The 17,406-nt window shown below is 49.6% G+C and overlaps 1 protein-coding gene across 2 annotated transcripts in view; it reads right to left on the reverse strand.

Annotated features, from left to right (window-relative positions):
• Nucleotides 1-17,406, reverse strand: part of lyn (LYN proto-oncogene, Src family tyrosine kinase) — a 167,781-nt gene that overhangs the window by 79,174 nt on the left and 71,201 nt on the right. The window contains exon 2 of one of the 2 annotated variants that reach the window (XM_072467747.1): nt 825-889. In XM_072467747.1, coding sequence (XP_072323848.1) covers nt 825-884 — 60 coding nt within the window. In that variant the 5' untranslated portion in view covers nt 885-889. Of the gene's footprint in view, nt 1-764; nt 890-17,406 lie in introns of both variants that reach the window. The other variant, XM_072467746.1, reaches the window with a different exon arrangement.

Below are 17,406 nucleotides of genomic sequence, written 5' to 3' on the forward strand. Positions count from 1 at the left end.
CTGCCCCCAGTAATGCTGTGGCTGTTACATCTGTGCTGTAGTCCCTGGTGTATGTGCAGATGTACAGATTACTACAATAACGAAAAGGAAAACTTAAGCAAAAACATTCTCACTAGGCCAAACACTGAAGCGAGTGGTGCAGTCAACTGTCTTGAAGGCTGTAGAAAGAATAGTGCACCGGTCCATGGTTAGTCCCATTTAATTCATTATTATAACGGTAGAGGCAGAACCCAGAGTAGAGCAAGTAAAGTCTGAAGTCACGGATTAGGTGATAAAAGCAATTGTAGACCAAAGGGAAATTAGCAATGGGGAGTTTCATTTTCAAACACAAAAGGCAGGTGGAGGTTGGATTATTTAAGAACAGGGAGAGAAATGGCAGTGTCAAAATCCAAGGTGAGTGAACCATTTTAGTTAGCAAAGGGGCAATGGAACAAAAAAATGGGTCTCGTGGATTTGATGAGCTTAGAATGGGGCATGAAGAGAAATGGAGAAAGATGTATGTTTGATGTTGGAGTCTAGCACAAAAGGGAGCCCTCGGAGGAGAGGAATATTTTAATATCTAGATTGTTTTAATGCATTAACATTCATGATGTTGGTTTAAAATACACCACCAGTTATTAGTGATGAAAAGATGATTGGTAAATAAAGTAAGTTAGACGAGTCAGAGTTTTAGTTCATATTGAGATCAGGACAACGGATTTTTCAATAGGTCAGTCATGCAGCTAACCAGCTTTGTGCCATGAGGTTTTCCCTTCACTACTTACTGGCCCATGTGTATTGGATGTGGGATCTCGCACATAAATAGTTGGTTCAGATTTACGTACTGGTTTTTCCTTCAATTCTTTTGGTTCTTCAGTGAAGCTCTTTGACTTTATACATCCCATATTTTCTGTAAGAGAATACAGTGGTAAAATTCTACAAAACAAACCGCTATGCACATGTGGTTATGCATTCAACAATGATTCTAAAAGGTGCATATTTATTTCAAAGCCCATGGTCACTCTTTGCCAAACATTCTGGAAGTGATGTTAGCCTTGGTCAGTAATGGAACTCATCAGATTGGATGTTAAATAATCTATTGGCTCGCTATTGCCTATGGCACGGTAGCACAGTGGTAGCACTGTTGCTTCGCAGCGCCAGGGATCAGTGTTCGATTCCCGGCTTGGGTCACTGGCTGTGCGGAGTCTGCACATGGTGTCTGTGTGGGTTTCCTCCAGGTACTCCAGTTTCCTCCCACAAGTCCCGAAAGGCGTGCTGGTTAGGTGAATTGGACATTCTGAATTCTCCTAGTGTACCAAATCAGGCGCCGGTGTGGGGTGACTTGGGCCTTTTCACATTGCGGTGTTAATGTAAGCCCACTTGTGACACGAATAAAGATTATTATTTTGTGCTACTATCGAGGATCAACTTCACCATCTTGGTATATTAAAGACGCTTTACTAATATGCGAAGAAGCAAAGATTTACCAGTTACAATAATTCAAAGTTTTGCATTCGTTTTTAAGAGTGCATGCTACCATATTTGCTCAAACAAAATTTCGAATCAATACTATATGCTTGCATTTCCCCAACCTCAAAATTACTGTTAAAAGATACAGCAATTGAAATGCTATTATTCAAGCTAGTTCAGCAACAGATCTTGTGTAAGTGGCAATTTAAATTCTGCAAAATCAAAGCATCCCCTCACGCCTTGCTAGCCTTGTGTCCCCAACTTTTGAGCCCATTTTTATCGGGAACAAGTTGTTCCTACTCCGTACTCCTCAATAAGCATGGTAGCATTGAGGATAGCACAATTGCTTCAGAGCTCCAGGGTCCCAGGTTCAATTCCGGCTTGGGTCACTGTCTGTGCGGAGTCTGCACATCCTCCCAGTGTGCGCGTGGGTTTCCTCTGCCCGGTTTCCTCCCACAGTCTAAAGATGTGCCGGTTAGGTGGATTGGCCATGCAAAATTGTCCTTAAGAGTCCTAAATTGCCCTTACTGTTGGGTGGGGTTACTGGGTTATGGGGATAGGGTGGAGGTGTCGACCTTGGGTAGGGTGCTCTTTCCAAGAGCCGGCGCAGACTCGATGGGCCGAATGGCCTCCTTCTGCACTGTAAATTCTATGATAAATAAGAATGAATCTACTCACAACAGGGTATTCAAATCAAGAAATATAGATGCCAAGTATCTCTTGGTTATTTTTTGCACTATGCAGTCAGGGAGTAAACTCAGTGTCAACTGGCGGACTTTCAAGCAAAGGTTTCTGCAATACATCAAAGCCTCAGACCTCGAGGGTGCGTCTGATACAAGAAAGATCGTGCTTCTCCTCTCAACTGCGGGGGATCAAGCCATCCAAATCTTTAACTCGTTTAACCTCACCAAAGGCCAGGAAAAGACGAAGTTTCAGACCATCCTGGACAAGTTTGACAGTCATTGTGAAGTGGACACCAATAAAATCTTTGAGTGCCATATCTTTAAGCAACGCCTACAAGGTAAAGATGAATCTTTCAACTCCTTCCTCACTAATCTCCGTCTATTAGCGCTATCCTGCAATTTTGGCGACATTGCGGACTCCCATGATCAGGGATAAGATCGTTTTTGGCGTTCACGCTGATCCGCTGAGAGAGCAGCTTTTAAAAATCAAGCATATGACCCTGTCAGTCGTGATCGAAACATGTACAGTGCATGAGCACGCCAAAAATCGGTATTCCCAACACAAAATCGGATGAAACGGAGAAACTTGCCTCCCACGAGGCAGTGTGTGTGCAGGCCATCGCCATGATGCAGCGCCTCAGCCTTGATGAAAGCGACCATTTTGCACGCACTTCCCGGAGCCCCACGCATGCGCGATGCAACTGGGATGACGAAGCGGCCGATCACCACACTGCGCATGTGCGAGACGCACGGAGCGTAACGACGTGCCCAAACTGTGGCACCACCCATTCAAAGAAACACTGCCCTGCAAGAGACAGGGGCTGTTGAAATTGCGGGAAGCCTGGACACCATGCAGTCTTGTGCAGGTCTGCACCACCAGTTAAGGGCCAGCACACCCAACTCCAACGCAGGCGCATTTGGAGTGTCCAGCACGGTTTGCAGGATTCTGATCCTGGCAGCATCACGGATCCCGAGGACGATTGCCTGGAGTCCCCCTACCAGGTGGGCATCATCACCACACGTGAACATGCCTCACCAACATCATCACGGAGCCTGCCCATCCTCACTGTGGATTCTGCGAACGAATGGCCTGCGTGATGCAAGTAAATCAATGCTCTATCCAGTTCAAGCTGGACACAGGTGCTTCTGCCAATCTCCTTTCACAGGCCGATTTCAACTGCATCACAAAGCCACCCAAGCTCCGTCCAGCAGCCTGCCAGCTCCTGGACGATAACGACAATGCCAACATGGCACTGGGATCCTGCCACCTGCTCGTCTCCACCAGAAGCGTTCACGCAAAGCTAAGGTTTGAAATAGTCAAGCCACAGGCCTCCCTGCTCGGTGCACAGGCATGCAAGCAGTTAAACCTGGTACAGCGGGTCTACACAATGACCTCCCCCAATGTGGATCTTCAAGCCGGCATTGACAACATCCTCGCTCAGAATCCGGATGTATTTGACGGGATGGGCACTCTGCCATATCGGTACAAGATCCTGCTGCAGCCTGATGCCACGCCTGTGGTCCACGCTCCACGCCGAGTTCCGGCTCCACTGAACAAGGGTCTTCAGGACCAGGGCATCATCTTCAAACTCACAGAACCGACTGACTGGGTCAACTCGATGGTCTGTATGAAAAAAACGTCGGGGGAGCTGCGCATCTGTATTGATCCCAAGGATCTAAACCAGAATATCATGCGGGAACACTACCCCATCCCGAAGTGGGAGGAACTGACAAGTGAGATGGCACACGCCGGTTTTTTCACAAATTTGGATGCATCACACGGGTTCTGGCAAATCCTGCTGGATGAGTCCAGCAGAAGGCTCTGCACCTTCAACACACCGTTTGGCAGGTACTGCTACAATCGTCTGCCATTCGGCATTGTCTCGGCCTCAGAGATCTTCCATAGAAGGGGTTCACATGTATGTGGACGACGGTATTATTTGTCTACAACCCCGAAGAGCACATCTCTCGTCTCCAACAGGTATTCCGCCGTGTCCATGCCAATGGCCTCAAGCTGAATAGAGCCAAGTGTTCTTTTGGCATGTCAACACTGAAGTTCTTGGGTGACCAGATATCTCAGCAGGGTGTGCGCCCGGACACAGACAAGGTCAAGGCCATTGAAGCCATGAAGACCCCTGAAGACAAGAAGGCGGTGCTGCGCTTCCTAGGAATGGTGAACTTCTTGGCCAACTTTATCCCAAACCTGGCCTCACACACCACGGCCCTCAGACACCTGGTAAAAAAGTCTACTGCCTTTGAGTGGCAGGCAGCTCATCAAGCAGAGTGGTTGGAGCTGAAAGCCAAGCTCACCACTGCACCTGCATTGGCTTTTTTTGATCCTGACAGGGAAACAAAAATCTCGACAGATGTGAGCCAGGGCGGCATGGGCGCGGTGTTGCTCCAGCGCGATGACACCTCATCCTGTGCTGATGCCTACGCATCACAGGCGATGACACCCACCGAGCAGCGGTATGCCCAAATCGAAAAGGAATGCCTGGGCATGCTTACTGGAATTCTCAAGTTCCACAATTAAGTCTACGGCCTGCCGACATTCACCGTCGAGACAGACGACAGGCCTCTGGTCCACATTATTCACCTAAATGACATGACACCCCGGCTGCAGCGCATTCTACTCAGGCTAAGACGGTATGACTTTGAGCGAGTGTACATCCGGGCAAGCAGCTCATTATTGCGGATGCCTTGCCCCACTCAATAACCTTGCCTGCTGATCCGCCGGCATTCGTCCAACAGATCGAATCACACGTGCAGCTGTGGGCCAGCAACCTCCCGGCATTGGATGAATAGGTGATCCGCATTATAAGAACACAAGAGCTAGGAGCAGGAGTAGGCCATCTGGCCCCTCGCGCCTGCTCCGCCATTCAATGAGATCATGGCTGATCTTTTGTGGACTCAGCTCCACTTTCCGGCCCGAACACCATAACCCTTAATCCCTTTATTCTTCAAAAAACTATCTTTATCTTAAAAACATTTAATGAAGGAGCCTCTACTGCTTCAATGGGCAAGGAATTCCATAGATTCACAACCCTTTGGGTGAAGAAGTTCCTCCTAAACTCAGTCCTAAATCTATTTCCCCTTATTTTGAGGCTATGCCCCCTAGTTCTGCTTTCACCCGCCAGTGGAAACAACCTGCCCGCATCTATCCTATTTATTCCCTTCATAATTTTATATGTTTCAATAAGATCACACCTCATCCTTCTAAATTCCAACGAGTACAGTCCCAGTCTACTCAACCTCTCCCTGTAATCCAACCTCCTCAGCTATGGGATTAACCAAATGAATCTCCTCTGCACACCCTCCAGCGCCAGTACATCCTTTCTCAGGTAAGGAGACCAAAATTGAACACAATACTCCAAGTGTGGCCTCACTAACATCTTATACAATTGCAGCATAACCTCCCTGGTCTTAATCTCCATCCCTCTAGCAATGAAGGACAAAAACTCCATTTGCCTTCTTAATCACCTGTAAACCAACTTTTTGCGACTCATGCACTAACACACCCAGGTCTCTCTGCACAGCAGCATGTTTTAATATTTTATCATTTAAATAATAATCCCTTTTGCTGTTATTCCTACCAAAATGGATAACCTCACATTTGTCAACATTGTATTCCATCTGCCAGACCCTAGCCCATTCACTTAGCCTATTCAAATCCCTCTGCAGACTTCCAGTATCCTCTGCACTTTTTGCTTTACCACTCATCTTAGTGTCGTCTGCAAACTTGGACACATTGCCCTTGGTCCCCAACTCCAAATCATCTATGTAAATTGTGAACAGTTGTGGGCCCAACACTGATCCCTGAGGGACACCACTAGCTACTGATTGCCAACCAGAGAAACACCCATTAATCCCCACTCTTTGCTTTCTATTAATTAACCAATCCTCTATCCATGCTTCAACTTTCCCCTTAATGCCATGCATCTTTATCTTATGCAGCAACCTTTTGTGTGGCACCTTGTCAAAGGCTTTCTGGAAATCCAGATATACCACATTTGGCTCCCCGTTATCTACCGCAATGATAATGTCCTCAAATAATTCCACTAAATTAGTTAGGCACGACCTGCCCTTTATGAACCCATGCTGCGTCTGCCCAATGGGACAATTTCCATCCAGATGCCTCGCTATTTCTTCCTTGATGATAGATTCCAGCATCTTCCCTACTACCGAAATTAAGCTCACTGGCCTATAATTACCCGCTTTCTGCCTACCTCCTTTTTTAAAACAGTGATGTCACGTTTGCTAATTTCCAATCTGCCGGGGCCACCCCAGAGTCTAGTGAATTTTGGTAAATTATCACTAGTGCATTTGTAATTTCCCTAGCCATCTCTTTTAACACTCTGGGATGCATTCCATCAGGGCCAGGAGACTGGTCTACCTTTAGCCCCATTAGCTTGCCCATCACTACCTCCTTAGTGATAACAATCCTCTCAAGGTCCTCACCTGTCATAGCCTCATTTCCATCAGTCTCTGGCATGTTATTTGTGTCTTCCACTGTGAAGACCGACCCAAAAACCTGTTCAGTTCCTCAGCCATTTCCTCATCTTCCATTATTAAATATCCCTTCTCATCCTCTAAAGAACCAATATTTACCTTAGCCACTCTTTTTTGTTTTATATATTTGTAGAAACTTTTACTATCTGTTTTTATATTCTTATTTACTCAAATCGATCTTACTTTTCTTTATAGCTTTTTTTAGTAGCTTTCTGTTGCCCCCTAAAGATTTCCCAGTCCTCTCGTCTCCCACTAATCTTTACTACTTTGTATGCTTTTTCCTTCAATTTGATGCTCTCCCTTATTTCCTTAGATATCCACGGTCGATTTTCCCTCTTTCTACTGTCCTTCCTTTTTGTTGGTATAAACCTTTGCTGAGCACTGTGAAAAATCGCTTGGAAGGTTCTCCACTGTTCCTCAACTGCTTCACCATAAAGTCTTTGCTCCCAGTCTACCTTAGCTAGTTCTTCTCTCATCCCATTGTAATCTCCTTTGTTTACACACAAAACACGAGTGTTTGATTTTACCTTCTCACCCTCCATCTGTATTTTACATTCCACCATATTGTGATCGCTTAGATTAGTGATGAGACAGCCAAGGATCCGCTTCCACAGCATGTCATGCACCACCTCACCAATGGCAGGCAAAAAGGGCAGTGCTTCAATGTGAAGGATGACCTGACGGTGGTTGATGCCATCCTCCTCAAGCTGGATTGCATAGTCATTCCACACAGTCGCCAGAGCTTGGTGCTCCGGCAAAAACACGAGGGGCATCTGGGTGTCGAGAAGCGCAGGCGCAGAGCCCAGCAAGCGGTCTACTGGCCTGGGATTAGTCAGGGCATCTCAAATATGGTCCTCAACTGTCCGACCTGTCAACACTTCCAGCCAGCACAGGGCAAGGAGACGCTTCAGCAGCACAAAATGATGACCTCCCCACGGTCCAAGGTGGGCATCGACCCCTTTCACGCCAATGGTCGTGAATATGTACTCATCATCGATTATTTTTCCAACTACCCAGAGGTTGTGAAGCTCTTGGACCTCACGTCCAGGACCGTCATCAAGGCCTGCAAGGAGACGTTCGCCAGGCATGGCATTCCCCTCACTGTCATGAGTGACAACAGTCCTTGCTACAGCAGCCAAGAGTGGTCGCGATTTGCCCAGGCATATCAGTTTCATCACGTCACTTTCAGCCCACATTACCCGCAGTCCAACGGGAAGGTTGAGAAAGGGGTGCACAGGGGTGCACAGAGTGAAGCAGCTCATCTGCAAGGCTGCGGATTCTTCTTCCGACGTCAACATTGCGCTGCTCGCATACAGGACGACCCCACCTCTGTCTACCGGCATGTCACCGGCTCAACTCCTGATGAACAGGGATCTGCGGACGACTCTTCCAGCCGTCCACTTGCCTAATCTGGATCACCTTCCGGTGCTGCAGAAGGTGCAGAAACTCAGGGACCGGCAAAAGCAGGGCTATGATGCTCATGCCACCGATTTGCCTGTGCTATCCCCGGCTGATGCTGTTCGGATCCAGCTGCCTGATGGAGGCTGGTCAGCTCCAGCGGTTATTGTTTGACAGGCTGTTCCTCGATCGTACGTTGTGCATATGGCTGATGGCTCTGTTGTGCAGCGCAACAGACAGGCCCTGCGCGCAGTTGCCCGCTCGCAACCACATTCTTTGTTGTTTCCATCTGTTATTGTGCCACCTCCTGACACCTCGAACCATGAGGCCACCAGTCTGGCTGCAATCCCGCCCATCAAGGCGCCGTCGTCCCCACCACCTCTCCGGCGGTCGACCAGGATCAGACGCAAGCCCCAGAGATTTGACTTATAAACATTTGTTTTGTTTGCTATGTTCTGTTTTTGCACATTAGACACCTGTTTTCATATGTACATATGTTCCCATCTGCCATCTCATGTAAATAAGTTAGTTTTTCGGCCTACACATGTAAATACTTTCACATCGGCTACAGAAAAACTTTTCCAAAAAGGGGTTATGCAGACATGTACTTAATGAGATACAGACACGCAGCTAATGAGCACAAGGAACAGGACATAACCAATCAGCAGGCAGAACACCTGGGGGTAGTTTCCCACTATAAAAGGCATGAGGCACTCACACTCCGCCTCTTTCTACTAGGGACATCTACAGAGTGAGTCCAGTGTACATATCACGTAACGCATACAGCACGTGGCTAAGAGCTTGTCTGGTTCAGTCAGATAGAGAAATCACACTTGGGTTAGCAGAGAGTCGAACTCAGAGAACTGTGCTAACTGTGACAGGTTCAATAAATCAAATTGAACTAACCTCAAGGTCTGGAGTCTACTTCTTATAGCTGCATCCAGTTGCAGCCAGTGTTTTCTCAGTGTGCTTAACACGGCAGGGAAAGATTTGGATCCCGAGCCACATGGCATTGCAACTGTTCAGAGCAGGTTAGATGGCACAACAGGTCCCATTCATTCCTGTCTTTTTGTACGTCCTTACATTTGGAATTAGATTTTCTCTGCAGAACAGATGATGTATTCTCCACAGGACATAGTGGGCGGGATTCTCTCAGCCCAGGGCCCGACTGAAGAATCCCCGCGACCGGTGTCGGGATGCGATTCTCCGCCGAGGGGAGAATCGGCACCATTGGCGCTGGCTTGGTCAGCACCGCGCGGTCGGATGCTGCTCTACGGCGCCCCCCCCAGCTTCTCAGCCCGGGATGGGCCAAGCAGCTGTAACAAACCCGAGTCCCGCCGGCGCCGTTCACACCTGCTCTCAGCCGGCGGGTACCCGGCGTGGAAGGGTCTGGGGGTGGCCTGTGGGGGCCTCCGATGTAGCCTGGCCCGTGATCGGGGCCCACCGATCGGCGGGCCGGCCTCTCTGGCTGGGGGGGGGGGGGCCCCGTAGAGTGGCATCCTTTCTTCCGCGCCGGCCCCTGTAGCCCTATGCCATGTTGCGTCGGGGCCGGCGCAGAGAAGGGAGATGCCGCGCATGCGCGCGTTGGCACCAGTGCCACTGCGCATGCGCAGACTCAAGTTCACCCCCGGGATCAGCAGCTGGAGCGGCGTGGGCCATGCTGGCCCCCTGTAGGGGTCAGAATTGCTGATCCGGAGGCAGTGTTGACGCCGTCGAGAAACGCAATGGCATTTCCAACAGCGTCAACACTCAGGACCAGAGAATCCCGCCTGTTGTTTAAACATGGTTTAGAAAGAAGAGTGAATTTCAAAAACTTTTAAAATATGGAAGTCACAGGGAGCGTGTGTTAAAGATGTCCATTGAATTAGATATATTGCAGTTGCTTCCGGTGGCGGCTATGAAGGAGTAAGTCGCACATTTGGTGGCTCCCGCTCTGGTCAGACCTTTGGACCTTTCCACCGTTTTTCTACTGGACGTGATTTGTAAAACGGATGTTAGTGGCAATTGTTTACTGAATTCCCACTTCAATGCATGGAGAGAAGAACTAGAAGTGCTCGTAAGGGCAGAAACAAAAAGATAGAGAAGGCTTGAGCTGAAGCTGCAGCAGGAGACAGCATGGCGGAGGTTCGGACCTCTGGCTTGTCGACCCAGCAGTCTATGGAGCAGCTGATGCAAGTCATTCAGGAAGGTTTTGCTATGCAGAAACGGGACTGCTTGGACCCGATAAAAGAGTTGATTGAGCGGTTGGAGCATAAATTGGACTCCCAGGATTGGGCGATCCAGAAGGTGGAGAAGGCGCTGGCTGAGCAGGAGGAACATCAGACTGTGGTGGAGCTGGAGGTGGGGATGCTGAGGGACCAACAGAGGAAGCCCCTGGAGAAGGTGGAGGACCTAGGAAATGGGTCTCACCGGCAGAACCCAAGAATTGGCGGGCTCCTGGAGGGATCCAAAGGAGCAGACGCTGGGGCATACATCGCAGACATGTTTGTGAAGCTGCTGGGGGATGGGGCATTCTCCCGGCCCTTTGGAGGTGGACAGGACTCACTCGCGAGGAAGCCGCGAATGGGAGACCCCCCCTCACCCCACCCACCCCCCCAGGGCAATGGTGGTGAGATTCCACAGGTTCTCGGATAAGGAGCATATTCTACAGTGGGCCAAGCAGACACGGAGCTGTAAATGGGACAATAGCATCCTGTGGGCTTATCAGGACCTGTGGGCTTACCAGGACCCGAGTGTAGAGGTGGCCAGGAGGAGAGCAGGCTTCAACCCGATCAGGTCGATGCTTTTTAAGAAACAGGTGAAGTTTGGACTGTTATACTCAGCCCATCGCTGGGTCACGCATGAGGATCAGCACTTCTACTTCGAGTCGCCGGAGGACACATTGGTTTTGCGAAAAAGGGCTGGTGATGGATTGAGAGCTTTTGAACTTGGCTGCAACGTTCATGTTATTGTTTTTTCTTTTTGTTTCTCTGTTTTTGTAATAAGTTTCTCGTTTCGCGTTTCATGGAAGAGGTTTGTGATGCCGTTTGCATTGATTTGGAACCAGCAGTAGAGCTGAGTGAGTTAAGGTTTTAATTTGCACTGTTGGGGGATGGAGGTTTGCTTGTTTTGATCTTGGTGATTTTCTGTTGGGCAATTGATTATTTGATGTTGGTGTTTGTTTGTGAGAGCGGGGGGGGGGGTGGGGGGGGAACTATCTGGCACCGGGGATGGGGGCCAACAAGCTAGCTGGGCAAGCCTAACTCTTGAAAGCGTAGGGGGGGGGGGGGTGCATATGCTTGGTTTAGTAAAGGGGTTGGGGCGGGGGGGTTAATGTTCTGCTGACGAGGGAGAGACTTGGGCTAAGGGACAGAGAGGTGGGACTGCTTGGGCATGGACCGGTGGAGGCGCGGAGCACGGGCTGGAGGCGGGCCTAAAAAAGGGGATGGCTGATCGGTGGAAGGGGGGGGGGGGGGGTGGCAATGAGCCCCTCCAACTAGATTGATCACCTGGAATGTTAGAGGGTTAAATGGGCCGGGCAAAAGGGCACGTGTGTTTGCGCATCTTAGGGGACTGAAGGCGGACGTGGTAATGTTGCAGGAGACACACCTTAGAGTAACGGACCAGGTTAGACGGAGGAAAGGCTGGGTCAGTCAGGTCTTTCACTCGGGACTGGGTTCAAAGACTAGAGGGGTCGAGATCCTGATCAATAAGAGGGTGGTGTTTGAGGCGGGTAGAATAGTCTCAGACGTGGGAGGTCGGTACATTATGGTCAGTGGAAAGCTAGAGGGGGTGCAGGTGGTATTAGTAAATGTGTATGCGCCAAATTGGGATGATGTGCAGTTTATAAAGAGGATGCTGGGAAAGATACCGGACCTGGACTCGCACAGGTTGGTCATGGGAGGGGACTTCAATACAGTTATGGACCCGGGCTTAGACCGGTCAAGCTGGAAAACGGGCAGGGTGCCAGCAATGGCAAAGGAACTAAGAGGGTTCATGGAGCTGATGGGGGGAGGGGTGGGTCCATGGAGATTTGGGCAGCCGAGGGTGAAGGAGTTCTCCTTCTACTCACATGTGCATAAAGTGTTCTCCCGGATCGATTTCTTCATTTTGAGCAGAGCCTTACTGGCAGGGGTGGTGGACACTGGGTACTCAACGATCACAATCTCAGAACATGCTCCACACTGGGTTAACCAGCGCCCGCACTGGAGGTTGGATGTGGGACTTTTGGCTGACGAAGGGGTGTACGAGCGGCTGAGGAAATGCATTCAGAACTACCTGCAGGTCAATGACACGGGGGAAATTTCAGCAGCGGTGGTGTGGGAAGCACTGAAAGCAGTGGTCAGGGGGGGAGCTGATCTCGATTCGGGCCCATAGGGAGGTGGCGGACAGGGCAGAGATGGACAGACTGGTAAAGAAGATACTACAGATTGATAGGAGGTATGCGGACACCCCAGAGGCAGGGCTTTTAAGGGAACGGCGGAGGTTATAGGCAGAGTTTAGCTTGCTGACCACAGGGAGGGCGGTGGAGCACCTTAGAAAGGCCAGGGGGGGCGATCTATGAACATGGAGAGAAGGCCAGCAGAATGCTTACATAGCAGCTTAGAAAGAGGGAGGCAGCTAGGGAGATAGGAAAAGTAAAGGACGGAGATGGGAACCTGGTTGGTGATTCAGTAGGGGTGAATAAGGCGTTTAGGGATTTCAACAGCAGGCTGTACAGGTCGGAACCCCCTACGGGGCCGGAGGGGATGAGGCACTTCTTAGAGGGGCTGAATTTCCCAATGGTGGACGGGGAGCGAGTAGAAGGGCCGGGGGCCCCAATCGGGCTGGGCGAGATAGTGGAGGGTCTGAAGGCCATGCAGGCAGGTAAGGCCCCGGGTCCGGAGTGGCATTTTACAAAACGTTCTTGGGGATATTGGGGCCGGTGTTGTTGAGGATGTTCAATGAGGCAAGAGAAAGAGGGGTGTTGCCCCCGGTGATGTCACAGGCAACGATTTTGCTGATTCTTAAGCGGGACAAGAACCCGGTGCTATGTGGGCCTACAGGCCGATATCCCTGTTGAATGTAGATGCCAAGTTGCTGGCCAAAATCTTGTCCTCCAGGATTGAGGATTGTGTTCCGGACGTTATTGGGGATGACCAGACTGGGTTTGTGAAGGGCAGGCAGTTAGTGGCCAATGTAAGAAGGCTGTTAAATGTGATCATGGTGCCCCCGGAAGGTAGGGAGGTGGAGGTACTGATCGCAATGGATGCAGAAAAGGCTTTTGATCGGGTAGAATGGGACTATCTGTGGGAGATACTGGGACGGTTCTGATTCGGGCGGGGCTTTATTGAATGGGTCAGGTTACTGTATCAGGCTCCTGTGGCAAGTGTACGGATGAGTAGGACAACATTGGACTATTTTAGACTGCACCGGGGGACGAGACAGGGATGATCCCTCTCCCCACTGTTGTTTGCGTTGGCTATAGAGCCGTTGGCAATTGCTCAGAGAGCCTCAAGGGGCTGGAGATGACTGGTCCGGGTGAAGCACAGGGTTTCGCTCTATGCAGATGACCTGCTTGTGTACATTTCGGACCCAATAGAGGAGATGGAAAAAATCATGAGGACTCTAGGGGCATTTGGCCGGTTTTCGGGGTATAAGCTTAATATGGGAAAGAGTGAGATGTTTGTGGTCCAGGCGAGGGGACAGGAGAGGCAATTGGGAGAGCTGCCATTTAGGTTAGTAGAGGGAAGCTTTAGGTACCTAGGCATCCAAGTGGCGCGCGAATAGGACCGGCTACATAAATTGAATCTGGCCCGGCTGGTGGACCAAATGAAGGGCGGTTTTCGGAGATGGGATGCGCTTCCGTTGTCTCTGGCTGGGAGGGTGCTTACAGTGAAGATGACGGTCCTCCCGAGATTCCTATTTGTATTTCAGTGTCTCCCCATCTTTATTCCGCAGTCCTTTTTTAAGCGGGTCAACAAAGTGATCACGGGCTTCGTCTGGGCGGGCAAGACCCTGTGGGTAAGCTAGGTAATGCTCGAGCGGAGCCGGGGAGAGGGCAGGCTGGCGCTGCCAAATTTTAGCAACTATTACTGGGCGGTTAATATAGCCATGATCAGGAAGTGGGTGGTGGGGGAGGGATCGACATGGGAGCGTATGGAGGCGGCTTCATGTAAGGGCACCAGTTTGGGGGCGTTGATAACTGCGCCTCTGCCGTTCCTGCCAGCACGGTACTCCACCAGCCCAGTGGTGGCCCTGAGAGTTTGGGGCCAGTGGGAGCATCGGCCTGGTCTCCAATCTGTGATAATCACCGGCTTGCCCCGGGGAGTATGGATGGGGGTTCCGGTTATGGCGGAGAGCGGGATTGAGAGGATGGGGAGATGTTTATAGAGAGGAGCTTTCAGAGTATGAGGGCGCTGGAGGAAAAGTTTGGGTTGGCGAGTGGAAATAAATTCAGGTATCTGTAGGTGCGGGACTTCCTTCGTAAACAGGTGTCAACCTTCCCACTTCTACCGCTAAGGGGGATTCAGGACGGGGTAGTTTCCAAAGGATGGGTAGGAGAAGGGGTTTGCAGACGTCATGCCCACGGTGTTAAAAACAAGGGTGGCAATGAGTCCAGAGGTGGCGGTTTCCGGGGTGTCAGAAGACCCGGGAATCCAGGAGGAGAAAATGGCAGACGTTCTGGCCTTTGCTTCCCTGGTAGCCTAGAGACGGATACTATTAGCTTGGAGGGACTCAAAGCCCCCGAAGTCGGAGACCTGGCTATCGGACATGGCTAGCTTTCTCTGTTTGGAGAAAATAAAATTCCCGGAGGTGGCAACCGTTCGTCGACTGCTTTGCGGGAAATTAATCAGCAGCAGACCGGGCCCCGGGGGGTAGTTTAGATTAGAGTCAATAAGGGTGGGACCTGTACAGGAGGTAAATGGCTTTTACACTATGTTTATGGCTTCATGTATATTGTTTATTTTGTTGTTGTTACTATACCTCAATATAAAATGTTTTAAAAAAAAGATATATTGCAGTTTGCTAAATGTTGTGAATCATCGGCCACTTCAAATTGACGCAACAGTCAACAATCTCAGTCCAGGCCCCTCAACAGGAGATGGCTTCTCAATAAATCACAGCCCAAGGAAGGAGGAGGAGGAGAGGTTGGAGCTTTTATTCACAGGCCAGCCGGAAAATCATTACGCAAAGGAAATCAACATCACACTCGTCGCGCTGCTGGAGACACAAAGGTCAACATGGACAGAGGGGTTTTAAACAACAGACTTTGGCAAACAGCCTGGTGCTTGGAGCACAAAGCCAACTGATCTAGGACAGTGAAGTGTGTTAGGACAGTGAAGTGTGAAAAAAATATATAGCACCAAAAAAATAGGCAAGTCAGCCCACAATTGTGACAGGGCATGTGGTTTACTTCCTTTTCCATGTTTGAGGAGAGGAGAGATCGGGCTAAGGAAATGAAACTTGCTTTGAATGTTAGCAAGTAAACAGTGTCAGCTAAATTATTATTTGGATCAGACTTCTCATGGGATCATAGAATATTGCCTTTGTAAAGCAGGGGTCCACTACCGATGGATCGCAAGCCTAACAAGTCTCAGTATGGAACCAAATATGGCTCTCATTCCCAAAATACACACAACATTTTATTAAAAACAGGGCAAGAGGAGAGAGAGCTCAAAAAATGAGAGGAGAAGGAGGAGGAGGGGGGGGGGGGGGGGGGGGGGGGAGGGGGGGAAGAGAGAGAGAGAGAGAGAGAGAGAGAGAGAGAGAGAGAGAGAGAGAGAGAGAGAGAGAGAGAGAGAGAGAGAGAGAGAGAGAGAGAGCGAGCGAGCGAGCGAGCGAGCGAGAAAAGAGAGAGATCCCAATACAAGTTGTATATTTTCAGTCATGTAAATGGGTATTCCTATACTGGCTTCTTTGTTGACCACTTCTTCTGAATTTTGATGTAATTAGGTCTTTGGTTTGAAAAGGTTGCCGAACCCTGATGGAAAGCATTGGTCCTAATTATTAATTGATAAACTGGCTGTGAAAATGTGTGATTTTCAAGTGCACTAAAGATATTCAAAAATCTAACTTCCAGCTAATGGAACATACAGTTGTACCATGTCTCCTCAGGTTCATTAAATATTATCCACTGTTTTTTAAAAAACTTGGTTAATCAATTTTGTTTTGTGATTTTAAAATGAAATGCTCATCCATTTTTTCCCAAAAGCCTCGGTGCAATCTCCTCCAACTCTCAGAAATAACTATTCCGCTCAAATTCAGACATTTTCTTTTAAATGTATTCTTGCGGGCAGCACGGTAGCATAGTGGTTAGCACAATTGCTTCACAGCTCCAGGGTCCCAGGTTCGATTCCTGGCTTGGGTCACTGTCTGTGCGGAGTCTGCACGTCCTCCCTGTGAGTGCGTGGGTTTCCTCCGGGTGCTCCGGTTTCCTCCCACAGTCCAAAGATGTGCAGGTTAGGTGGATTGGCCGGGCTAAATTGCCCTTAGTGTCCAAAAGTTGCCCTTAGTGTTGGGTGGGGTTATGGGGAAAGGGTGGGGGTCTGGGCTTGGATAGGGTGCTCTTTCCAAGAGCCGGGCAGACTCGATGGGCCGAATGGCCTCCTTCTGCACTGTAAATTCTATGATTCTATGCACAGTGTGGGCATTGTTGCCTCGGCCAGCATTTATTGTCCATTCCCAACTGTCCTTGAGGGCGTAGTGAGCAGCAGGCATCTTGAACCACTGTAGTCCATGTGGTGTAGTGTTACAACTCCTTCAGGGGCCAAGGACTGTGCTCCATACATTTCCTCCTTACATAGCGGAGTATGAACTCCCTGGTAATTGGGGGTGTGGTGAATGGAACTACTGTTAATTCATCAGTGCACTGTGATATCATGTCACTGCTGTATCGTGTTACGTTATGTGTTTAACCCTGTGGGCTCCACCTATGGGCCATTGTACGGCTTCACCCACAGGGGTATATGTCGGGGCATGTACGGGCTCGCCCATGGCTCCACCCCTTACAGGAAGTATAAAGGCAGCTGGCCTGCGGGGCCGCATTCATTGTTGTACCGGTCACAGGCAGGCTCAGTTGTAAGCTGATTAAAACCACGGTTTACTTCTCAACGTGTCTCTCAGTGAATTGATGATTGCATCAAATTAATCAGCTTAAAATACTACTATGGAATCAGCCCTCAAACCTGATAGACTGGAACTCGATCCACAGGCCCCGGAGGAAAGATAATTTTTTTCGCACTGGCTTCGATGCTTCAAGGCCCATCTCGCCGCGTCGTCTACGCCATCAGTCACGGACGAGTCTTCTCCAGGCACGGGTGAGCCATCGTATTTCTGTTCAGCTCGACGGCGCCGCGTCCTATACAGAGGCCCTCGCACTACTCGAACGCATATATGTACGGCCCGT

Source organism: Scyliorhinus torazame, chromosome 11 (genome assembly GCF_047496885.1).
Source record: "Scyliorhinus torazame isolate Kashiwa2021f chromosome 11, sScyTor2.1, whole genome shotgun sequence".
In the NCBI taxonomy this organism is placed as follows: Eukaryota; Metazoa; Chordata; class Chondrichthyes; order Carcharhiniformes; family Scyliorhinidae; genus Scyliorhinus; species Scyliorhinus torazame.